At 34.2% G+C, this 18,770-nt stretch overlaps 2 protein-coding genes across 3 annotated transcripts; both read right to left on the bottom strand.

The window, feature by feature from the left end:
* Window positions 1-76: 76 nt before the first annotated feature.
* LOC133287798 (serine/threonine-protein phosphatase 7 long form homolog) lies at window positions 77-1,073 on the bottom strand. The gene is made up of 3 exons (XM_061485476.1): window positions 780-1,073; window positions 526-708; window positions 77-82 (listed from the first exon to the last, which is right to left on the bottom strand). Exons 1-3 carry the CDS (start codon window positions 1,071-1,073, stop codon window positions 77-79), a joined length of 483 nt encoding a protein of 160 aa, XP_061341460.1.
* An 8,747-nt stretch (window positions 1,074-9,820) lies between these two features.
* Window positions 9,821-15,386, bottom strand: LOC133287781 (uncharacterized). 2 transcript variants are annotated; one of them, XM_061485453.1, is made up of 6 exons: window positions 15,254-15,386; window positions 14,300-14,515; window positions 13,736-13,815; window positions 11,724-13,565; window positions 10,773-10,920; window positions 9,821-10,659 (listed from the first exon to the last, which is right to left on the bottom strand). In XM_061485453.1, the coding sequence occupies exons 2-6, from the start codon at window positions 14,436-14,438 to the stop codon at window positions 9,929-9,931; spliced, it is 2,940 nt and encodes a 979-aa protein (XP_061341437.1). In that variant the 5' UTR covers window positions 14,439-14,515; window positions 15,254-15,386; the 3' UTR covers window positions 9,821-9,928. The 2 variants fall into 2 exon arrangements, with proteins under 2 accessions (XP_061341437.1, XP_061341438.1); XM_061485454.1 differs by having other exon boundaries at window positions 14,300-14,446; window positions 15,254-15,374.
* Between the last annotated feature and the right edge of the window lie 3,384 nt (window positions 15,387-18,770).

Below are 18,770 nucleotides of genomic sequence, written 5' to 3' on the forward strand. Positions count from 1 at the left end.
TGAAATCTAAGGCTGGCTTTCAATGGTCTTATATAACAGTTTATTACTTTATTACCCTGTTACTTTCACTTGTATTTCAATTCTAATGTATATTGATATATCATTAATTTACTAGTGAGCATAAAAGTTATTTAATAAGAATTAATGATGCGTTAATAATTTACTTATTTAATCCACTTAATTTATACAAGAATATTTCTCTTTTTTTCGAAAGGAGGAGTAATTGTATCCAGAAAAATAAAAAAGAAGGAATAGTTAATGATGAAAACTAGGGGTGTCAATATAGGTTTTGACACGCGGGTCGACCCTCGACACGACACGAAAATTCGTGTTCGGGTTGACCTGCAAAAAAATTCGTGTCGTGTTGGAAAAAATGACACGTAAAAAATTCGTGTCGTGTTCGTGTTGATGTATTCGTGTTCGTGTCGACCCGTATTTTTTTAAAATTATTTTATTTTTTATTTTAATTTTTTTTAATTTCAATCCATGAATGTTTGTGCCCGTAACTGGGGCAGTCCCAAAAACCTCCTCACACATAGCAATCCAATCCAACGCTGTAGATCCGGTAACTGCCTGCCCGTCAGTAGGCAAACCAAGTATACCAGCCACGTCCTGTAATGTAACGGTCATCTCTCCCTGCGTCATATGAAATGTGTGTGTCTCCGGTCTCCAACGCTCAACCAAAGCAGATATCAAGGGGGTATCGATCTGAAGGAAAAACAACAATTATACAAAGTCCACATACGGTAATTTAATTAAGCTATTTGAACATTACATACCTGAACATGACTCATACGTGCCACGTGTATGAACCCAGCCTGTGTCAAATAGTCAGCGACAACATCTGGTATATCATCGTGATGGGGTCCCCCCTGAAGTTTCCCTCGCCTCGTCTTTAACCCCCTAACCGTATCCTCGTTCCACACAACTTGTGAAACGTGACTGCGTTGTGTCCTCTTACGGAGTACCTCCCACCTATATGGATCAGGAAGTACATGCGTACAAGGATCGGATGGCTCAAGATCACCATCGGATCCAGAGCGCGAGGACTCTGATGAAGACGAATGGGCCATAATAGAAACTACTACAGATGAAAAAGATGTACCCAAATTAGTATTGATATTATATTAATTTACACTAAATAAAATTTAATTGCACTTAATTAAATAGCATTTAACTAATAACTTCAATTGTTATATTAATTTCAATTACATTAACATCATTGACAATTAATTCATTTAACATTACATTATTCTATCAATATATTTCAATACAAATATTAATTCAAATTCAATTTAAATTAATATTGCATACGTTATTCATTCGTCTTTAACCCTAATTACAATGTGGTTAATTGAAAGGTCAATATGTTTGCAAGTGTCCTTCATAAAAAAAAATTAATTGTGACAAACTAATTTCTAAGTGTGTAAATAAGTCATAAAACCAACATATACCAATTTAGAAGTAACTAATTAATTTGTAAGTCCATATAATATATAAGTCACATCACAATCTTACATAGGTCACTAATATTTTTCTAACCCCCCTAACAATTAAATAAAGTCACAAATATTTTTCTAACCCCCTAACAATTAAATAAAGTCACAAATATTTTTCTAACCCCCTAACAATTATCTAAGTCGCTAATAACTATCATATATTAATTGCTGTTAATAAAAAAAAAAATCAATAAATAGGGACTTACATGAGAGAGAGACAGAGCTTCGCTGCGCAAAATCCTCCAAAAGAAATTTAGAGAGAAGGAGGAGGAGGAGGTTTAGAGAGAGGATGGGAGGGTGGAAATGAGGTAAAAAAGTGAAAAACGGATTTATATACACCGCGGATAACACGCCCTATCGTGGGCGTGTCTCTCTCCTGAAACACGCCCTTCCTTTGCCGTGTTTGCTTCATAGCTCACGCCCTATCGTGGGCGTGTCTCTATCCTGCCACACACGCCCTACCTTGGGCGTGTTTCTTTCACAAGCTCACGCCCCACATGGGTGTGTCTTTCTCCATCAGAACACGCCCCATGTGGACGTGTTTGGGTGCTATAGATTCGTAATTTTTTGCAAAACGATAACTTTTTTGTAATTTTTTATTAAAAAAGTAATAAATTAATTTTTTTGCGAAAGGAAATCAATTCAACAAATAATTGATGTGTGATTTAACTTTACGGGGGAGTGAGAAGACATGTGTAATTCAACAAGTTTATCCGTTGTCTCCTAAGAATGATATAAGGAATGCTTGTAAGAAGGACAGTATCCAGACATGTTATGTGGAAGTAAAAGTGGAAACTTTACTGTCATTTAAGATGGTTGGTGACTTGGTGTCAATTTAGTGTCAACTCAATATGGAGGAAAAAGTCTTGAGATATTTTAAGGGACATTACACTTTTCTGAAACTCGCATATAGAATTCAATTTACTTTTCACAGGGATTATGTTAAAGCAACACGATTAGCTAGAAAATATCTCACCATAAATGTATCTAAAATCTGCCATTACTATTTTGTATCAATATCTTTTAACTGTAGAAGTAAGGTGGTGTCCGACATTATTTTATATGTACTTAGTAATTTGCTTTTTTAATTCAACCAAAATGCAATGATTCAGGAATTAATACAAACAGAATAATTATAATAATAATATGACCCTCAATAATTAATAAAGCTGAAATTCAAACTCAGATTATGATTGTATGCTTATCTACATATTGGATATTTACTTTTATCAATAAATTATCACCATGATGCAATGGCGGACGGACATTGGTGACTGTGTCTGCACATGCAGACACAAAATTTGAGATTTTTTTTTTTTTTTTTGGTTTAAGTGGAGGAGAAATCGTACGATGTGTTAGGTAAATATCCTAAGAAGCATATATATAAATAAACACTATTTTATTACGATTAAACTTATATTAAACTACCAGCGCCGTAAATATCCTAAGAAATAAAAAAAAAATTCTGGGTCCACCACTGCCATGATGCAAGAGTGTCTTTTTACATATATATGCTAATTGGAAGGGCGACCCACTCTTTTAATAAAGGTTTTGATCCGACCAAATCTTTACAACTGGGTCGATCATGTGATCTTCCTCTACACAAAGGCCTGGAACCTCCTTGGGTCAGAGCATCTTGCAGTTTGAAGTTTGGAGCAGCTTTAATCCATGGGTCTTCTATGGAACGCGATGGGGGTGTACCTGCAAGACACTCCGACGCTCAAGTTTTTATTATGTAGGAGAAGATGATGTACCTTAGTGTTGATACATGTATTTATAGTGGAGTGATATGCTCCTTGGAAGATGTCTTTCTTCATAGGGAAGGCAAAAGTTCTTTGGTGCCAAAGTAGTATGACTGTCATGGTTAAATGTTGAGGAGCTTGCTGTCATGGAGTCTTCAAGTTTGTGTTGTTTGCTGTGATAGCCTTTAATATTGTGCAGCTTGGAGAGATGAGTTTTGCAGCCTTTGTGGACTAAGAGCTTTGCTTCATTGTAAAGGCTTTGATTCTGGGCCTTGTATTTGTATAATAATTATCCATATCAGGTTTATTGACATAAAATTATATTCTACAAATTTATAAAAGTATATGGATTCATATTTTAGTTTCTCTTTCTGCATGAGCCCTACATATTTTTATATATGTATGAGATAATTTTATTTCTTAAAAAAAAAAATTAAATACTTCTATAATAATAATAATGAAAACGTAATTGTCAAGCTGCATTGACTTGAAATTTTTCTCAGCTGGCAGCCTATGAACTTTGCTATTCAAGTTGCGATTCCCAATAGAATCCAATTTATTAGGTTGCTATATGAAGTTAAGTACCCATGTGAATTGCATAAATGGCTAAGGTAAATGTATACAATCTCAATTCTCAACTTTTCTTTTCCCCTTCCAAAAATGTTTCAATGAAATGCTACATCGAATGGGAAGCAGAAAGCTGCCACTAACAATGCACATTTATTTGGTGCACCCACTTGAAATTTCCAATTTACTAGGATTTCAATCAAACATAGTATATATGCTTTTGGGTCGTTTTTTAAGATAAATGAAAACTCAGCAACATTGGTGGAAATAACTTCCTCCATTACACGTATAAGGGAAAAAATTGATTGTCTTATCACTCTAATGACAAAACCTACAAAAATGGAAAGTAGGGTACCATAGCATTTTTCATGTACACCTACCCCTTGCAATGCCATTTAACGGTGGCATTCAATATTCATTGACGAAGTGCGTCGGATATTGATCATAAGACTTCAATAATAGATGTTTAATAGCTGTATATCTAAATAAGATGAAGCTTATATGTAATTAGTTGAAGCTGAGGATTGGTTTGTCCAAAATTAGGTTTAAAGACTTAATTTTGATAGGTTTTAAGGTGCGTACACCAAAAAACCTAAGCACAAAATGCAACACACTTTATTTTTTTGTTTTTTTCTAACGTTTATAACAATTACAATACACATATGTTAAAGTAATGTTCTGTTATCTAAATGGTGAAACGCATGAGCGCATAGTAACACTGTATATATCCTAGCTTCTATACTACGTATATATAAAATTATTAATGTTGTTTCACCAAATATTTTAAGGTGTTGTATTAAAATGATTTTTTACATGATATCAGAGATGGAGTGACCAAGTGATAAGTTTGATCCTTATCGCCTCTCTTTCTAATGGAATTAAGTAAGAACAAGATAGAACCCAAATGACTCTTGCGTCAGAAGGTCTGTGAGAGAGGTAAAAATTTATTAATGTAGCTTCACTCAATACTTTAAAATTTGGGATTGAGACATTGTGTCGAAGTCACTTGATATCGGTGATATAGCTTAGTCCATTGGTAGTGATTTCTTGAATTTAATGGGAATTAATAATTAATTAATAAATGAGATCTAATAATTTCCAATAAATTATAACCGTTAGATTGACGAAAATTAACGGTGATTAAGTTGGTTGTAAAGGTGATAAACTTTTTTGGTGGTAAGTATATCCTGCCCTAAATTAAAATACTTATAACTTAAAAAGATAATAATATATACTTATAGTCAAAAGAGAATATTTCTTTTGGGGTAGCATATACTTACCACCAAATTTTTTTACCACATTTACAACCAACTTAATCACCGTTGATTTCCATCAATGTAACGGTTATAATTTATTGAAAAAATATTAGATCGGATTTATTAATTAATTATTAATTCCCATTAAATTCAAGAAATTATAACTGTTAGATTGACGGAAATCAACGGTGATTAGGTTGATTGCAAATGTGGTAAACTTTTTTGGTGGTAAGTATATCATTCCCCCTTTAATTTAGGGTTTTATACTTCTCATGTAATATGAGAAGAAAATTTTTCCTATATACTCTTCGATTTACGTAGTGACAGGGTCCCGTATATAACTTTTTCAAATATATGGATATCACATAATTTTTGTTTGAGTAAACACCCTTTTTGGTCCCTGGTAATATCTACGAAATCCTTTTTAGTCTCTGGCAATAAAAAAGGACCAAATTGGTCCCTAACAGTATGTAAAAAGGGTCACGTTAGTGACGGAGGAGTTGACATAAGGACTAACATAGCCCTTTTTTCATAATTTTAGGGACCAATTTGGTCCTTTTTTATTGCCAGGGACTAAAAAGGATTTCGTAGATATTGCCAGGAACCAAAAAGGGTGTTTACGCTTTTTGTTTCTATGGCATAAGAAAACTCATCTCATATGACATCATGGGAAATATAAAACCCTTTAATTTAACTATCAAATTTTTTATATTCTCCTTTAATTGTTAGTGTTTGTTCGGTCAACATCTCCAAGAACATTCCAACTTATCTATTAAATGCCTTCTTGCTCAGGCCAACCACCAAAGCGTCTTTGGGTCTGGGTCTTGCTCCAAATTTCATTACTATTTCCTTTTTTAGAACATAATTTGTGGCAGTGTGAAGACCTTAATGATTTAGACAAAAAAAAATAAAAAAAAGTAAATACCATTTTTGATCCTCAGCAAATTTTACGATGTCCGCTTTAGTTCCTAGCAAATAAAAAGACTATTCGTAGGCCTTAAGAAATTCAAAATGGACTTATTTTAATCCTTTTGAGGGACTAATGTAGGTCTTTTTTGAATTTGTGAGGGACCACAATTTCAACTAAATGAGTGCATTTTGAATTTTTTAGAGACCACGAATAGCCTTTTTATTTACTAAGGACTAAAGCGGACATCGTGAAATTTGCTGAGAACCGAAAATTGTATTTACTCAAAAAAAAAAATCAAGTGAAAAACCTGAAAGCCTTAATAAGTTGAAAATTTTAAAACAATTAATTAAATTATTAGAATGGTTTTGAATTTTAATTTTAAAAATTAATCCAATTCAGATTGAAAAACAATAATAAAATAAAACAATATTTCATCTAAAATATTATTACGTTATCCGCACTTGAACTTTACTATCATATACTCCTTGTCATGAAGTTTAATTTTTTTTTTTATGTCATTTTTTTACTTTTATAGTTCGGACATTGGATTGAACATGTTTGTGGGATTGGACATGTATTGTGGGATAAATGAACATGCATGATAGCTAGCTATATTGCCAATATTCAAGATTATATACATGTTAAAATATTGTACAAAGTCTTCCTGCTTGCTTTGGCTATTATTTTGACTTAAGTAATTCCGGATTAAAAAAATGTTAGGGACACACAAAGATGTGCTATATATTATTTTGCATTTAATTAGTGTATTCCTAATGTGATTCTTGTATAAAGTAAAAGATAATTTAGGAGTATACAAAAGAATGTAATTTGAAAAATTAGGAGGTGTTAACTACTTAAAATTAATATTCACAATTAGTTGCACAATCCATTTTCGACTACTTCAAGATTATGTTACCATTGTATTGACTATTGAGTGCCTTGCAACTTGTGTTGTGCTGAATCCACCATGACAAAACATTGTTCATGTTCCGGTAAAACACAAAAACTGTAAATCCTTATAATGAACAAGAAGCAAAAGCAAAAGCTTCTTCAATCCATATCATACTGAAGCATCTCTTTATCCTTTTTTTCATTTGATAGAGAAATGACAAGTGAGAAAGAATATCTCAGTCCCTTTCAAAAGTCATGCTTATTCTTTGGGCTCATCCTGCAATTTTGGGATCTCAAGGATGGGATGAGGTTAATTATTCTATTTACTGATACTAAAGGCTTTTCTTGTGGAAACACAGGCTAATAGAGATGTCACGGGATTTCTGGGCTGTGCTTCAATTTTTTAAAGCTAAAGATGCTATAGTTTTGGCTTATAGTCTAGTTCAAAATTGCACAGTGAATAACCATTTGCCAGAACACAGGTCACTGGAGAATATTCTCCTCCTTTTTCTCACTTTTGATAAATGCCCCTACCCTTTTGATTCAGGTTTCAGACTCAGCTACTATGACTAGTGCCTGGTTCATATCATGTGTGTCCAATGATTCTTTTTTCTACTTCTCTTTCGTTGTGTTACACGAGTCATGTGGAGAAATAATACAGTTAAGTTGACTACCTCTATTTCCTCATTGTTCGTAAGACTTTTATTTATTATTTTTATTTTTCAAGGGATATTTTAGAATTTGCCAACTTTCCAAGCTAAGCTAATTGGCATATTGAGTATGCCATAATAACAGTATGAATTTTCAATTGTTGAATTTGCACTTATTTTATCACATACAATAAAAATGTAATACTTTTTGAATGATTTACATTTTTTATTTTTAAATAACTTCAGTTTTGGCCCACGTGATCCTGAATAATCCTTTTTTTTTTTTTCAAACAAAACAAAATCTATAAATTAGGCCACAAGAGATAAAAACTATAGTGGAAGGCTCTTTTTTAGGCCTAATTTATTGGGCCCAATATTAAAGTTCGCATCTAGAATCTTCTAGAAGGTATCATATAAAATTTTTTTTTTTTCTCTTTGCACTGCTACCCCTGATTATGAGACATCTCACCACACCTTCTCTCATGCTTCAGAGAGACACTCTCTCTTTAAAGACCCACTTTACATATTGAAGGGATATCTTCTTCTCTATTCACCTTTCATACTATTACTTTACTACAATGGAGAGTCACTTTAGCCATCTACACACACTCCCCTTTTGATATACAGCACCATGAGAAACTTTTACAGTGCCTTGGTCTTTACAATTGTCATTGTAAACACTCGTAAATTGACATACTTCACCTTTTTTGAAACACATTTATGAACCTCAAACGGGTTCAAAAAACCAGAAGAAATAATAAATAAATGGAGGAGATACTTGTTTCAACTTGTGAGTCGTTCTTGGACCACATACTTTTCCTAGTATATGCGACACTACATGTGTTGTAGGAGAATCTCAAATTAAATTATAGCTAGGAAAGAAGATAGGAATCCAAGTAGACAGATACATAACACTATGAGTTAAACTAGTTACAATTTCCTTGTATTTTAATTTTATTTTGTTGTATTACACAAACGTTTCATGTATTTTAAAAAATATAAAATCAAATAATAAATTGCACAAAATCGTCCCTTAAATTTTGTCACTCAAAGTCTCTTCTGTTATAGTTTGAAAACAAAATATAAAACCGAGGAAAGTAATTTAGGCTTTCATTTTAATTTTATTTTGTTGTATTACACAAACGTTTCATGTATTTTAAAAAATATAAAATCAAATAATAAATTGCACAAAATCGTCCCTTAAATTTTGTCACTCAAAGTCTCTTCTGTTATAGTTTGAAAACAAAATATAAAACCGAGGAAAGTAATTTAGGCTTTCATTTAGTGACAATAGGAGACAACTACTAGGTAAAGGGCACGCTGCATTGAGAGTGTCGGTGCTATGTTTTTGTAACCTAAGTACTGGTATACTATAGTTGTGCATGAATTGAACATGCTCTCATTCGGCTTTGTTCTCTATATTTTGGTAATTAGAATCGTGACCGTAAGGTTGCGAAAAAGCCATCATCATTCTGGCCTTGTGACTCGTGAATCTAATCTATTCATTCATCATGATTCATGATTTAATGGGAGCCAGACAGGAAATAGAGAATTGAACTGTTCCTCTCTTTTGGGGTTAGGGTGGGTCCATGTTCCATACAAGTTGTACAGATGGTGTTGTACCACAGCTATGGCTGCATTTTTTTTTTATCGATCCTAATTGTTTTTTTAGAACGAATTGAACCACTTCGGTATTTTTATGGATTCGATTTTTTGAATCACCTGTAAAATTAATTCGAAATTTTGGGTGTATCAAAAATTAAATTAAAATCTTTCTATCACCTACTCATTTCCAACACCCAACTGAAGTACTGGGTCACCTAGCTACATTTGTACCTTCTGAGACAGTCTATGACAATGTTATGTGACCAAATACACACTCGGCGTTCAGATATTGATGATTGAGTACTCAAGACCGATTATGTATTTACTATATTGTTCTACTGTCAGAACTGAATTACTTTATACACGTATTACAATGTATCGATCTGCTTTTGCTGTTCTTTTCGCTGTCATCATATTTTTAGGGTTGCCATTTGCAACACCTGAATTTACTTTTCTGGGTTAAGTTCGAGATGGTAGCATCTTTCGACGTAACACTAACAACCTTCTGACCTATCCAGATTTCAGCTAGTCATTCTTACTTATAAAAATTATTCACTTTTCCCCCGGAGATAAAAAAGGAAACCAATTTATAATTCTTATAATCCGTATAATTCTTTTTATTCTTTGTTTCAGGTAATTAATAAATTACAGCTACATTAATATAAAATAACTATAAATTGAAACAATTCTTTTAGCAACTTTTAATGAAATTAGGGAAGTAGGGCCATGCGTTGATAATCGAATACAACAATAATAGAGTTACAACATTAAAAAACAAAGAGGAAAGACACATCAGGGATTCAACCATTTAGGCCCTGCCTGTCAAATCAACCACCGCATCCTCCACAAGTTCTTCTAGCAACTTCCCCTCTACTTCCTTCACCAAAAGATCCATCTCCAATTGCATAAGCTCAACCCACCCTTTCCCCACAACCTCTTTCCTGACAACACTCTCCACCACCAGGCTGTTGCTGTCCCCACAATGCCCCCAAACAGATCTTATCCCACCAGATATTAACTCCTTCATTTGGGCCATGATGAGGTCCACCAATGGGGGAGGTGCACCCTCTGTGACTTGGAGCCTGCTGTGGCCCCCACTCCACAACATGGCCATTAAGTAATTCTCTGATCCATAACCAGTGGTTTCTATTAGTGCAACATTGACACAATCGAATACAAGCTTCTGATTAGATCTTCTCTGCCTTCGCTTGGCTTCATGGAGAGGCTGAGTTTCCTTGTCATTGAGATTGGCATATTTATCCCTCAATGATGGATCCAATGGGCTTTCAAGGGAATGCCATCTAGAGTAAAACGAGTTAGATTGCACTTGATCATCAAGTTCAGCAACTGATAGTAGTTTCTCGACTAAGACAAGCCAGTCTTGATCCTCTACCTTGGTGTCTAAGGAAACCAACGAAGGCTTTAATGGGTACTGACTTGCCACCTCTGCACAAGAATCATCCCATGAGAGGGTCCGAGCTATTGATTCTATAGGTGGTGATTTGTCAATTAAGTTAGACTTCAGAGACACCCGTGATCCTACAGAATAAATGGCAGTCAGGTAATAAACCAATAAAGATAACAATGATTATCATTTAAGAATTTCCTAGCAGGAACAGGGATAGAGAGAGAGAGAAAGGCCTAAGCATTACCCAGCTGACCGCCCTTCATACGGTCCAAGGACTCATGAGCTGCATTATCATCTTCAAATGGAGGTTCTAAAACTGAGATTGGACTCGGCTGATCCTGGTTTTCGCTTGAAATCCCTGGTACCGGTGGCTTTGACAGAGTCAACCCGGGCTGTGAAAATTAACAAAACTGTCTCAGAATCCTCCAGTTTATTTACCAATTTCCAGTACAGAAAAAAGATTTTACTTATGTGATCCCAGTATATAATATGGCATTCAGTTTATCATTCCATAATCAATGATAACAAGAAATAAAAGAAGTTGAGCTTTACTGTAATAAGTCTTGGCTGACTGAGAAAAGTTAGTTCTATTATTTATCAAGTAGTAATCAGGAACCAATGATGTTTATAACCAGGTATGTTTTCATTTGTTTCCCGATTCCAAAACATTAAGAAAATCCCAAACAATTTGTCAAACGAATTGGTTTGCTTAGATAGAACCTACCACCATATCATCCAATTTCCTTAACAGCACACCATGCAGCCTACAATTCACGCAAGCACCTCTACAGCAGCACAAGTTTCAAGGGACTAATTTAATTAGCAAGTTAGAGAAGGCACAAAGTTACCTCTGGATCATGAAGAAATACTTAGGATTCCACAGTTAAAGACTGTTTTTATCATGTTACCAACCAAGAACTTGATACAGATTAAAAAAAAGCCAGCACTACAACTCAACAACATTAAAGTTTAGAAGTAGCAATCTATACTCGTACAGTTTTTCCTTTCTGTATTTCTGTTCGTTTCGATTCTTCTTTCCCTTCTTTTGAAGGAGAGAGGGGGCCAAGGGACTGAGAAGGTGTGAGATTTAGAGGGCGTTAAGGAGTGACCTTAAGTAGCCAACAGCAAACGAAAGAAAATTTGCATAATGCACCATAAAAAAGTACATCGAAATATGTAGAATAGTAGCTATTACCTCCAGAGATATTACGCCTTGTTCGTTAGAGACAGAATCTGATAAAGTTTTGCCTGATGATTCATATAGAGATGGAAGAGAACACTCTCCAAAGGAGCCACTGTTGAAGCTTTGAGACACATCATCCCTAATGTCTCCAGTTGAATTTACTGGAGATACTGATGTTTCAGCAACAGAAGATTGGGACTCATCTTTTATTTGAGATAGACAAGATTTTTCCTTGGTTGATTTCTTATTCCTTGAGAATAAAAAACTCGTAACTTTCCCTTTAAATGATGATTTCATACTCTTTGACTTTGTCAGTTCCTTGGAGTCATGTGCTTTGCCAGCATCGTTATCACAAACTTCAACATTGAGCCCACTTTCATAGACAGTAGAAGATACAGGGACAGATTTTGACCTGAGGAGGTTTTTAGGAGAACCATCAACATGTACTTCTTCATATAAATTTCGACTGTAGGAAACAGATTCACTTGGTTCTTGTTCTTTATTAATACCCTCAACCTCAGATATTACAGATTTCTTTATATCTGAAAGAGCAAGCATCTCACCCAAGGTAGAGCTTCTCCGCATATGCCTTTGTTCCTGAGGACCCTTACTTGATGCCATCATGGCCCATCTTTCAGAAAGTCGTTTCTTGGCCTCTCTGCATACTGATGACTCAGGAGACCCGGATGCACGACTGAAGGATGACGAAGAAAAAGGACTGCCACAGCGATTGATGTAATCCCAAGAATGCCTTGGAGATGGTGACATAACTTCCAAATCACTAAAATTTCCAGCAGTATACTCATGGTCTGATTTGTTGAATGAACTCGCATCACCAATATAGCCATTGGAAAATACTGAAGAATACAAAGTTTCATCTCTTTGATGAATTATGTTTTCATGCATTTTCTGTGTAAGTTCTGTGGCCACTTTTCTCGATTCCAGTGCACCATCATCTTCAGGTCCCTGAAACAAATTTCCAATTTGCAGATTTTGAGGTGATGACATCGTTGGAGAACCCACAGCCTTAATCTCATGTGTCTTCACAGAGGTAGGCTTCAATACCACTATTCGAGTAGGTTGAACTGGGAACTCATCAACTTTCTGACTGGCTGGAGAGTACACAGGGCTATTTTTCTCCCATGCAGCCCCAACATTTGCTGGTTTCTTGATCTGCTTGTCGTTCTTTTTCCCCTTTCCACCAGATTTTTCATTGTCAGCCATCTTTGAAGGTTTAAGAACAGTAATACGCTTTGTCTCAGCTAGTGGAGTAGACTGAAGTTCATAAAGATTTTGAGAATCCAATAACCTGATTAATAGATCATTATTGGAGCTTAAAACTTCCAAGGCATCGTCAAACTCCTTGGACTGGCGCAGTCTCTCATCCGTAGATAGACGTTTTGCTTCCAAAAATTTCTGGTGAATGAGAGCCATTTTTTTCCCATTAACATCTTCAGTCCACTTTTCTCTCTCTGGTGTCTTGTCTCTTAGATTGCTTGTTCTCTGTGACCGCAGCCATATATCATAAATATCTTTATAAGCAATCTGTTCTGTGATTGGATGAACTTCATGAAGCATTTCCTTGTCCATAAACCTATCTTCCAGCTGCCAATGTTTGAATGGTGTCCCTGAATGACCACACATATGTTGAGAATAAACTCCTCTTTGGCTTCCCTCCACAGCTAAATTAGGCTCTCCCAATGGGATGGCTTCAAGTCCCATTAATTTTGCTACTACATTCGGTGGATTGTGCTTGGAAACAACTTCTTTGGACATTTCTTGGTCTATGAGCATCTTGATGGGTGTTCCGTTTATTTTCTTCTTTGAAGATGCTCTCATTGAGTCAGAAACAATCTGCAAAGTCCATGAAAATGGAAAATAAATAAAAAAAGTACAGCAAAGCATCTAATAAATTAAAAAAGAAAAGAACATTCCACATGACTATATCACATCATTTATCTTTTCTTTTTGAATTTCAACCAATTAGCTTTAATGACAATAACGAATAATCCTCTCCAAATTACCAGCTTATCCTCTACATGATCACCAAATGGAGGACTCATGATCCTCGCAACATCTGATTGACTTCTTGAAACTGAAGATGCTGCAAGTGAGGTAAAATTTCGTGAGATTAAGACTGGATAATATAATGGCAAAGCAAAATGTCAAAGGCAGAAATCAAAAGTACAATTATTGCATACAACTTGGAAATAGATAAAAGCAAATGACAATTTAGAGAAACCTCCAGCTGGGTTTCATGATGCTCCAGGACATTTAAAACCAGACAGATCACCAAGAGAAAGGTTTCTATCCAAAACTCAGTCAACGAAAACCCAAAAGAAATAAGCTCCAAATAAAAACCACAAGGAAAATAGGGTATTAAAAAATACTACAAATTATACAATTTTCTATGTTTCCTCTTCATCATCACCTCAACCCACCACTCTCTACCAAAACCACAAACTAATTTGAACGTAAGTGCATAAACATTCCAAATAAAGAGTCAATCATGGACTAAGCAAGATCATCTTCCAAGGGCAATGAGGCAAACAAATAAAAAAGAGTAAACAAAGAGAGATAGAGACGACCATCATGATGTGGCTTGTCCGTGAGTAGCTTGTTTCCATTTACTCCAGCAGTTAAATCAAAGAGGTTTACCATTCTTCCCAAGCATCCTGGAAAAGGTTTCTCAACATTGTGAACCCTTCTGTTCTGCACCCCATTCATTTCAACAGCTGCGCACACAAAGCTCCGAGATTAATCCTCATACACAAGTACATAACATCTGGGTTGGTTGGGGAGATCTGAATAGCAATAAAATGCACACATAAACAACATCACCCAAACGATGGGGACATAAACGAGGCAAAAAAAATAAAAAAATACATACATACATAACCAAACACATTAAAAGAAGAAGAACCAATCAACAGAAGCACCGAAAGACACAAGATCCAAACAGTAAATGAACACCAATGCAATTAACACAGGCAGGAATATAAGGATACTTAGAGAACAACAAGAACAAGCTCTGTAGAACTGATTCAGTGTGAACTTGCACAGTAAATTTCAATGTCAAACCTCAGTATTATCAGTTGAGCTACCCAGAAACATTAACAAGCGCAGAAGAGAGAGTGAGAAGGTAACACAGACAACACTTTCCCGAAGTACAACAACCCAGATTGTTCAAAGATAGCAGCGAAATGACACGAATAATCAAATCAACTCAAAAATAAAAAAATCGTTGGTTCAGTTCAGTTCAGATTTGGAAAAAGAATAGAAACACACACAATACAGTGATCAAAGGCCCAAAGGTTCAATTGATAACAGACTGACATTCTTCTCGAATCCCAAACAGCTAAGGAAGAAGGAAATCACGAAAGCGGAATATCAGTTCGAAAAATTGCCGGTGGCCAAAAAGCTGCGAAAGAGGAAAAAGCAGAAGATTCGAGAACAGCGAGATCGAGGCGAAAAAAGGAATTTGCTGAAAAAAGGCGCAGAGAAGCAGAAAAAGCAAGACAAGACGCGCATAGACAGCGTACCTGATGAGGAGTGGCTGTCGACGGTGGCATTCCCAGCGGCGGCACTGCCGGAAGGTGGCCGGAGAAACGGCGGGATCGGCGATGTGGAAACTGAAGAGAATAGAAAGAGAAAAAGAGATGGTGTCGTCCACCGACTCTCCTACTCGGACTTGAAACACCCCTCCTCAAAACTGCGATTGATTTAACAGTTTTGGATTACGTGTAGAGAGATAAAAAAAAAAACGAAAATAATTATTAAATTGTTTTAGATAAATTAAATATTAATTGAGATTATCACGTAACTTAATATGAATTTGAGATTTAGAAAATTTATTTATCGCATTACGTTTTGCGCTCCTCCTCAACTACCTGGTATGCGTTGTTCTGGCTTTGATTTGCTTCCAGTTTAGCTTCCATATTTTGTTGTTGCATAATTGTACCACGTTATCATCACTACTATTTAAAAATAAAATAAAAGTTTACAGTTGAAAATGATGAAATGTCCAAAGTATGACATTCAACTTTGTAATAATTTATTTTAAAATAAGAAAATTTTTGTTTGCGTTTATTTTATGAAATCTGAAACCTGTGTTGTTGCTGTCAAGAAGTTATTATATTCCGATATCCGAAATGTAAGTTAGACCAAGTTATAATTTTTATAGATAATATATCGATAAAAACAATTAACAGAAATGAAATTTTAAATGGATTCGATGTTTATCTGACGTGGAGTTGTGTATTTCAAATGATAGAAAAAAGTAAGCAATGGAAATCAGTGGAAAAAGAGTGAGTGGTCTTTTTAATTTAAATTTTAAATAAAAAAATATTATTTTGTATTTTTCTCTCACTTAAAAAGATACATGGGAGAAGTTATAAGGTTATAATTATTATCTCTTTTTTCTTATTATCTCTTACTACTAAATCTTAACAGTTGATTTTCGTTAATCTAATAGTTACAATTTATTAGAAATTAATAATTAATTAATAAGTATGACCTAATAAATTACAATTATTAAATTGATGAAAATTAATGGTTAAGATTTAATAGCAAGATATAATAATTATAATCTCTCCCAAAATATAATTATATATCTTTGAAAATAACAAATATTTTTCTCATGAATATACGAATTGATGTAATTTTTAAATATAACCGCAGTATATTTTCACATTCTTTAAATAGATATTACTTCAACTTGAATATAAGATTAACTCTGACATAACGCAATCTGATCTTATCAAATAGATTGACTTCAACTTTTTGTGTGGTTGAAGTGTTATCTCAGGAATAGATGTTTTTATGTGCTAATTAACATGATCATGTTATGTGGGATAATTATAATAATATATGAGTGAGTTAATGGTGATAAGGGAGGAGAGAAAAAATATAAAGATAAGAAATTACACAATCATCACCGTTGATTTAATTATTAATGGTTAAAATTAGGATGACAAAGTGAGCAGTCCGCTCCGCCCTGTCCCGCTTTTGAAGGTGGGCTGAAAAACTCTGCTCGCCCCGTCCCGTTTGGCAGGTTGGACGGGATGGCCTGCCAGCCCGAGCCTATTTTACACTGACCCGCTTCGGCTCGCCATCAACCCGTCAAAAAATGAACTCGTCCAGCTTTTCAGATGGGTTGAAAAACTCAGCCCGCCCCGCCCCGTTTAACGGGTGGGGCGGGTTGGTCCGCCGAGCCGAGCCTGTTTTGTCATCTCTAATTAAAATCCTCTCACATGACATGATCATGTTAAATTACACACAAGATGATCCGTTTATGTTAAACTTGTATTTTAATTAGGGGTGTCAATATGGGTTTTGACACCCGGGTCAACCCGCGACACGACACGAAAATTCGTGTTCGGGTTGACCCGTAAAAAAATTCGTGTCGTGTTCGTGTTGGAAAAAATGACACGCAAAAAATTCGTGTCGTGTTCGTGTTTATGAATTCGTGTTCGTGTCGACCCATATTATTTTTAATTATTTTTTTTTAATTATTTTTATTATTATTTTTTTATTTTTTATTTATTTTCGATCTATTTTTTTAAATTTTTTGTCAATTACCGTTTTGTCCCCTATTTTGCGTGTTATTCGTGTCGTGTCAACCCGCAAAAAATTCGTGTCGTGTCAGTGTTGAAGATTTTGACACGAATGAAAATTCGTGTCGTGTTCGTGTTGATGTATTCGTGTCGTGTCGAATTCGTGTCGTGTCAACCCATATTGACACCCCTAATTTTAATGTTAGTTAAATAGCTCTATTGAATCGTAAAATTATAAGCGATACAAAATTTGTAAGAACTTAGTTGTTTGTTTGTTTACTTTCACGTGTATCTCCAAAAAAAAAAAAAATAAAATAAAATTGTTAGACCTGTATATTTAGAAACTGGAACTTTTTATGAAAGGATTTATTTATAATAAATTCCTTAACTAATTTATTTATTCAGTCTTGTGTTCGTTAAAAAAAAAAACATTTATTAGCTGTAATCTTTTGTCAATATTTACTTGTATGAAGTTGTGGGAGCAGTTCGGGGAAAAAAGCTAATTAAAAAACATTTATTAGCTTTTTTCCTTAACTAATATATTTATTCAGTCTTGTGTTCGTTAAAAAAATAAGATAAAAGAAGACTTTATTCTCTAATATCAGGATAAATTACTAACCTCAACAGGAATTTATAACAGGATTATCTATCGCCTACTAATGAAAAATCTGAGATTTAGATCCAAGTTATGGTATATCATTGCTATTTTCTTTTCTTTCTTTTTTTTAATGAGAAAAGAAGTTTATGGTATATAAAAATGTCTCACTTCATAACTGCGTCATTGGAATATTTATTTATTTTACTTTAATTAATTAATTAATATAAAAAACTTACTTTAAAACTGCATCAAGATATAAACCTAGTTGCTCACTCACAATAAACAAATCGCCGGTCATCTCAACTTAATAGAATCATTTTGGATTCGTATAGTTCAAATGTAGATATTATATTTAAGTCATGCTAGAAACACTTGATATAAATAAAAATATTTAATGTAAGTAAGTCCACAATATATTGTTTGTTCTCTGCACTGACTTTTATCGAGTATGCATTCAGAGAAAAATAGAAAAATCGAATAGAAAAATATGGACATATTAAACAGCTGGAAAATATACACACCAAGGAATATTTTAATCCAGAGAAACGAAAAATTAATATTTTAACCTACCAATTTTTTTTTTTGAATATTTTAACAATTTGAGTGTATGATTGAATGGCCTGAGGGATGAGAGGAATTTTGGCCGAGAGTGGGTGACTGAATGTGGACTCATCACGACGCGCCATCAGTGAAACGATATAAAAATAAAAATAAAAAAACTAATTAATAAATACACACCTTGATTTCTTACAATCCATTTTCTTTTTTTAATGATAAATAATAGTATAACAATATGAATTTATGCATACTTTTAAAAAACTAATTAATTTTTTATTCAAAAATAAAACTGTAAATATAATAAAAATATCACTATAATTATAATTCCATATTTTAGTTGAAATATAT

This window comes from Gastrolobium bilobum, unplaced genomic scaffold (genome assembly GCF_033153095.1).
Source record: "Gastrolobium bilobum isolate Gb01-03AN ecotype WA unplaced genomic scaffold, APGP_CSIRO_Gbil_v1 utg7986, whole genome shotgun sequence".
NCBI classification, from domain to species: domain Eukaryota; kingdom Viridiplantae; phylum Streptophyta; class Magnoliopsida; order Fabales; family Fabaceae; genus Gastrolobium; species Gastrolobium bilobum.

Coding starts and splice junctions, on each gene's coding strand:
- LOC133287798 (XM_061485476.1), bottom strand. CDS start 1,073: ATGGCCCATTCGTCTTCATCAGAGTCCTCGCGCTCTGGATCCGATGGT. Junction 709..779: donor CACGTATGAGTCATGTTCAG/GTATGTAATGTT, acceptor TTTTTCCTTCAG/ATCGATACCCCCTTGATATC.
- LOC133287781 (XM_061485453.1), bottom strand. CDS start 14,438: ATGAATGGGGTGCAGAACAGAAGGGTTCACAATGTTGAGAAACCTTTT. Junction 13,816..14,299: donor GGACAAGCCACATCATGATG/GTCGTCTCTATC, acceptor CCTCACTTGCAG/CATCTTCAGTTTCAAGAAGT. Junction 10,921..11,723: donor AAGGCGTAATATCTCTGGAG/GTAATAGCTACT, acceptor TAATTTTCACAG/CCCGGGTTGACTCTGTCAAA.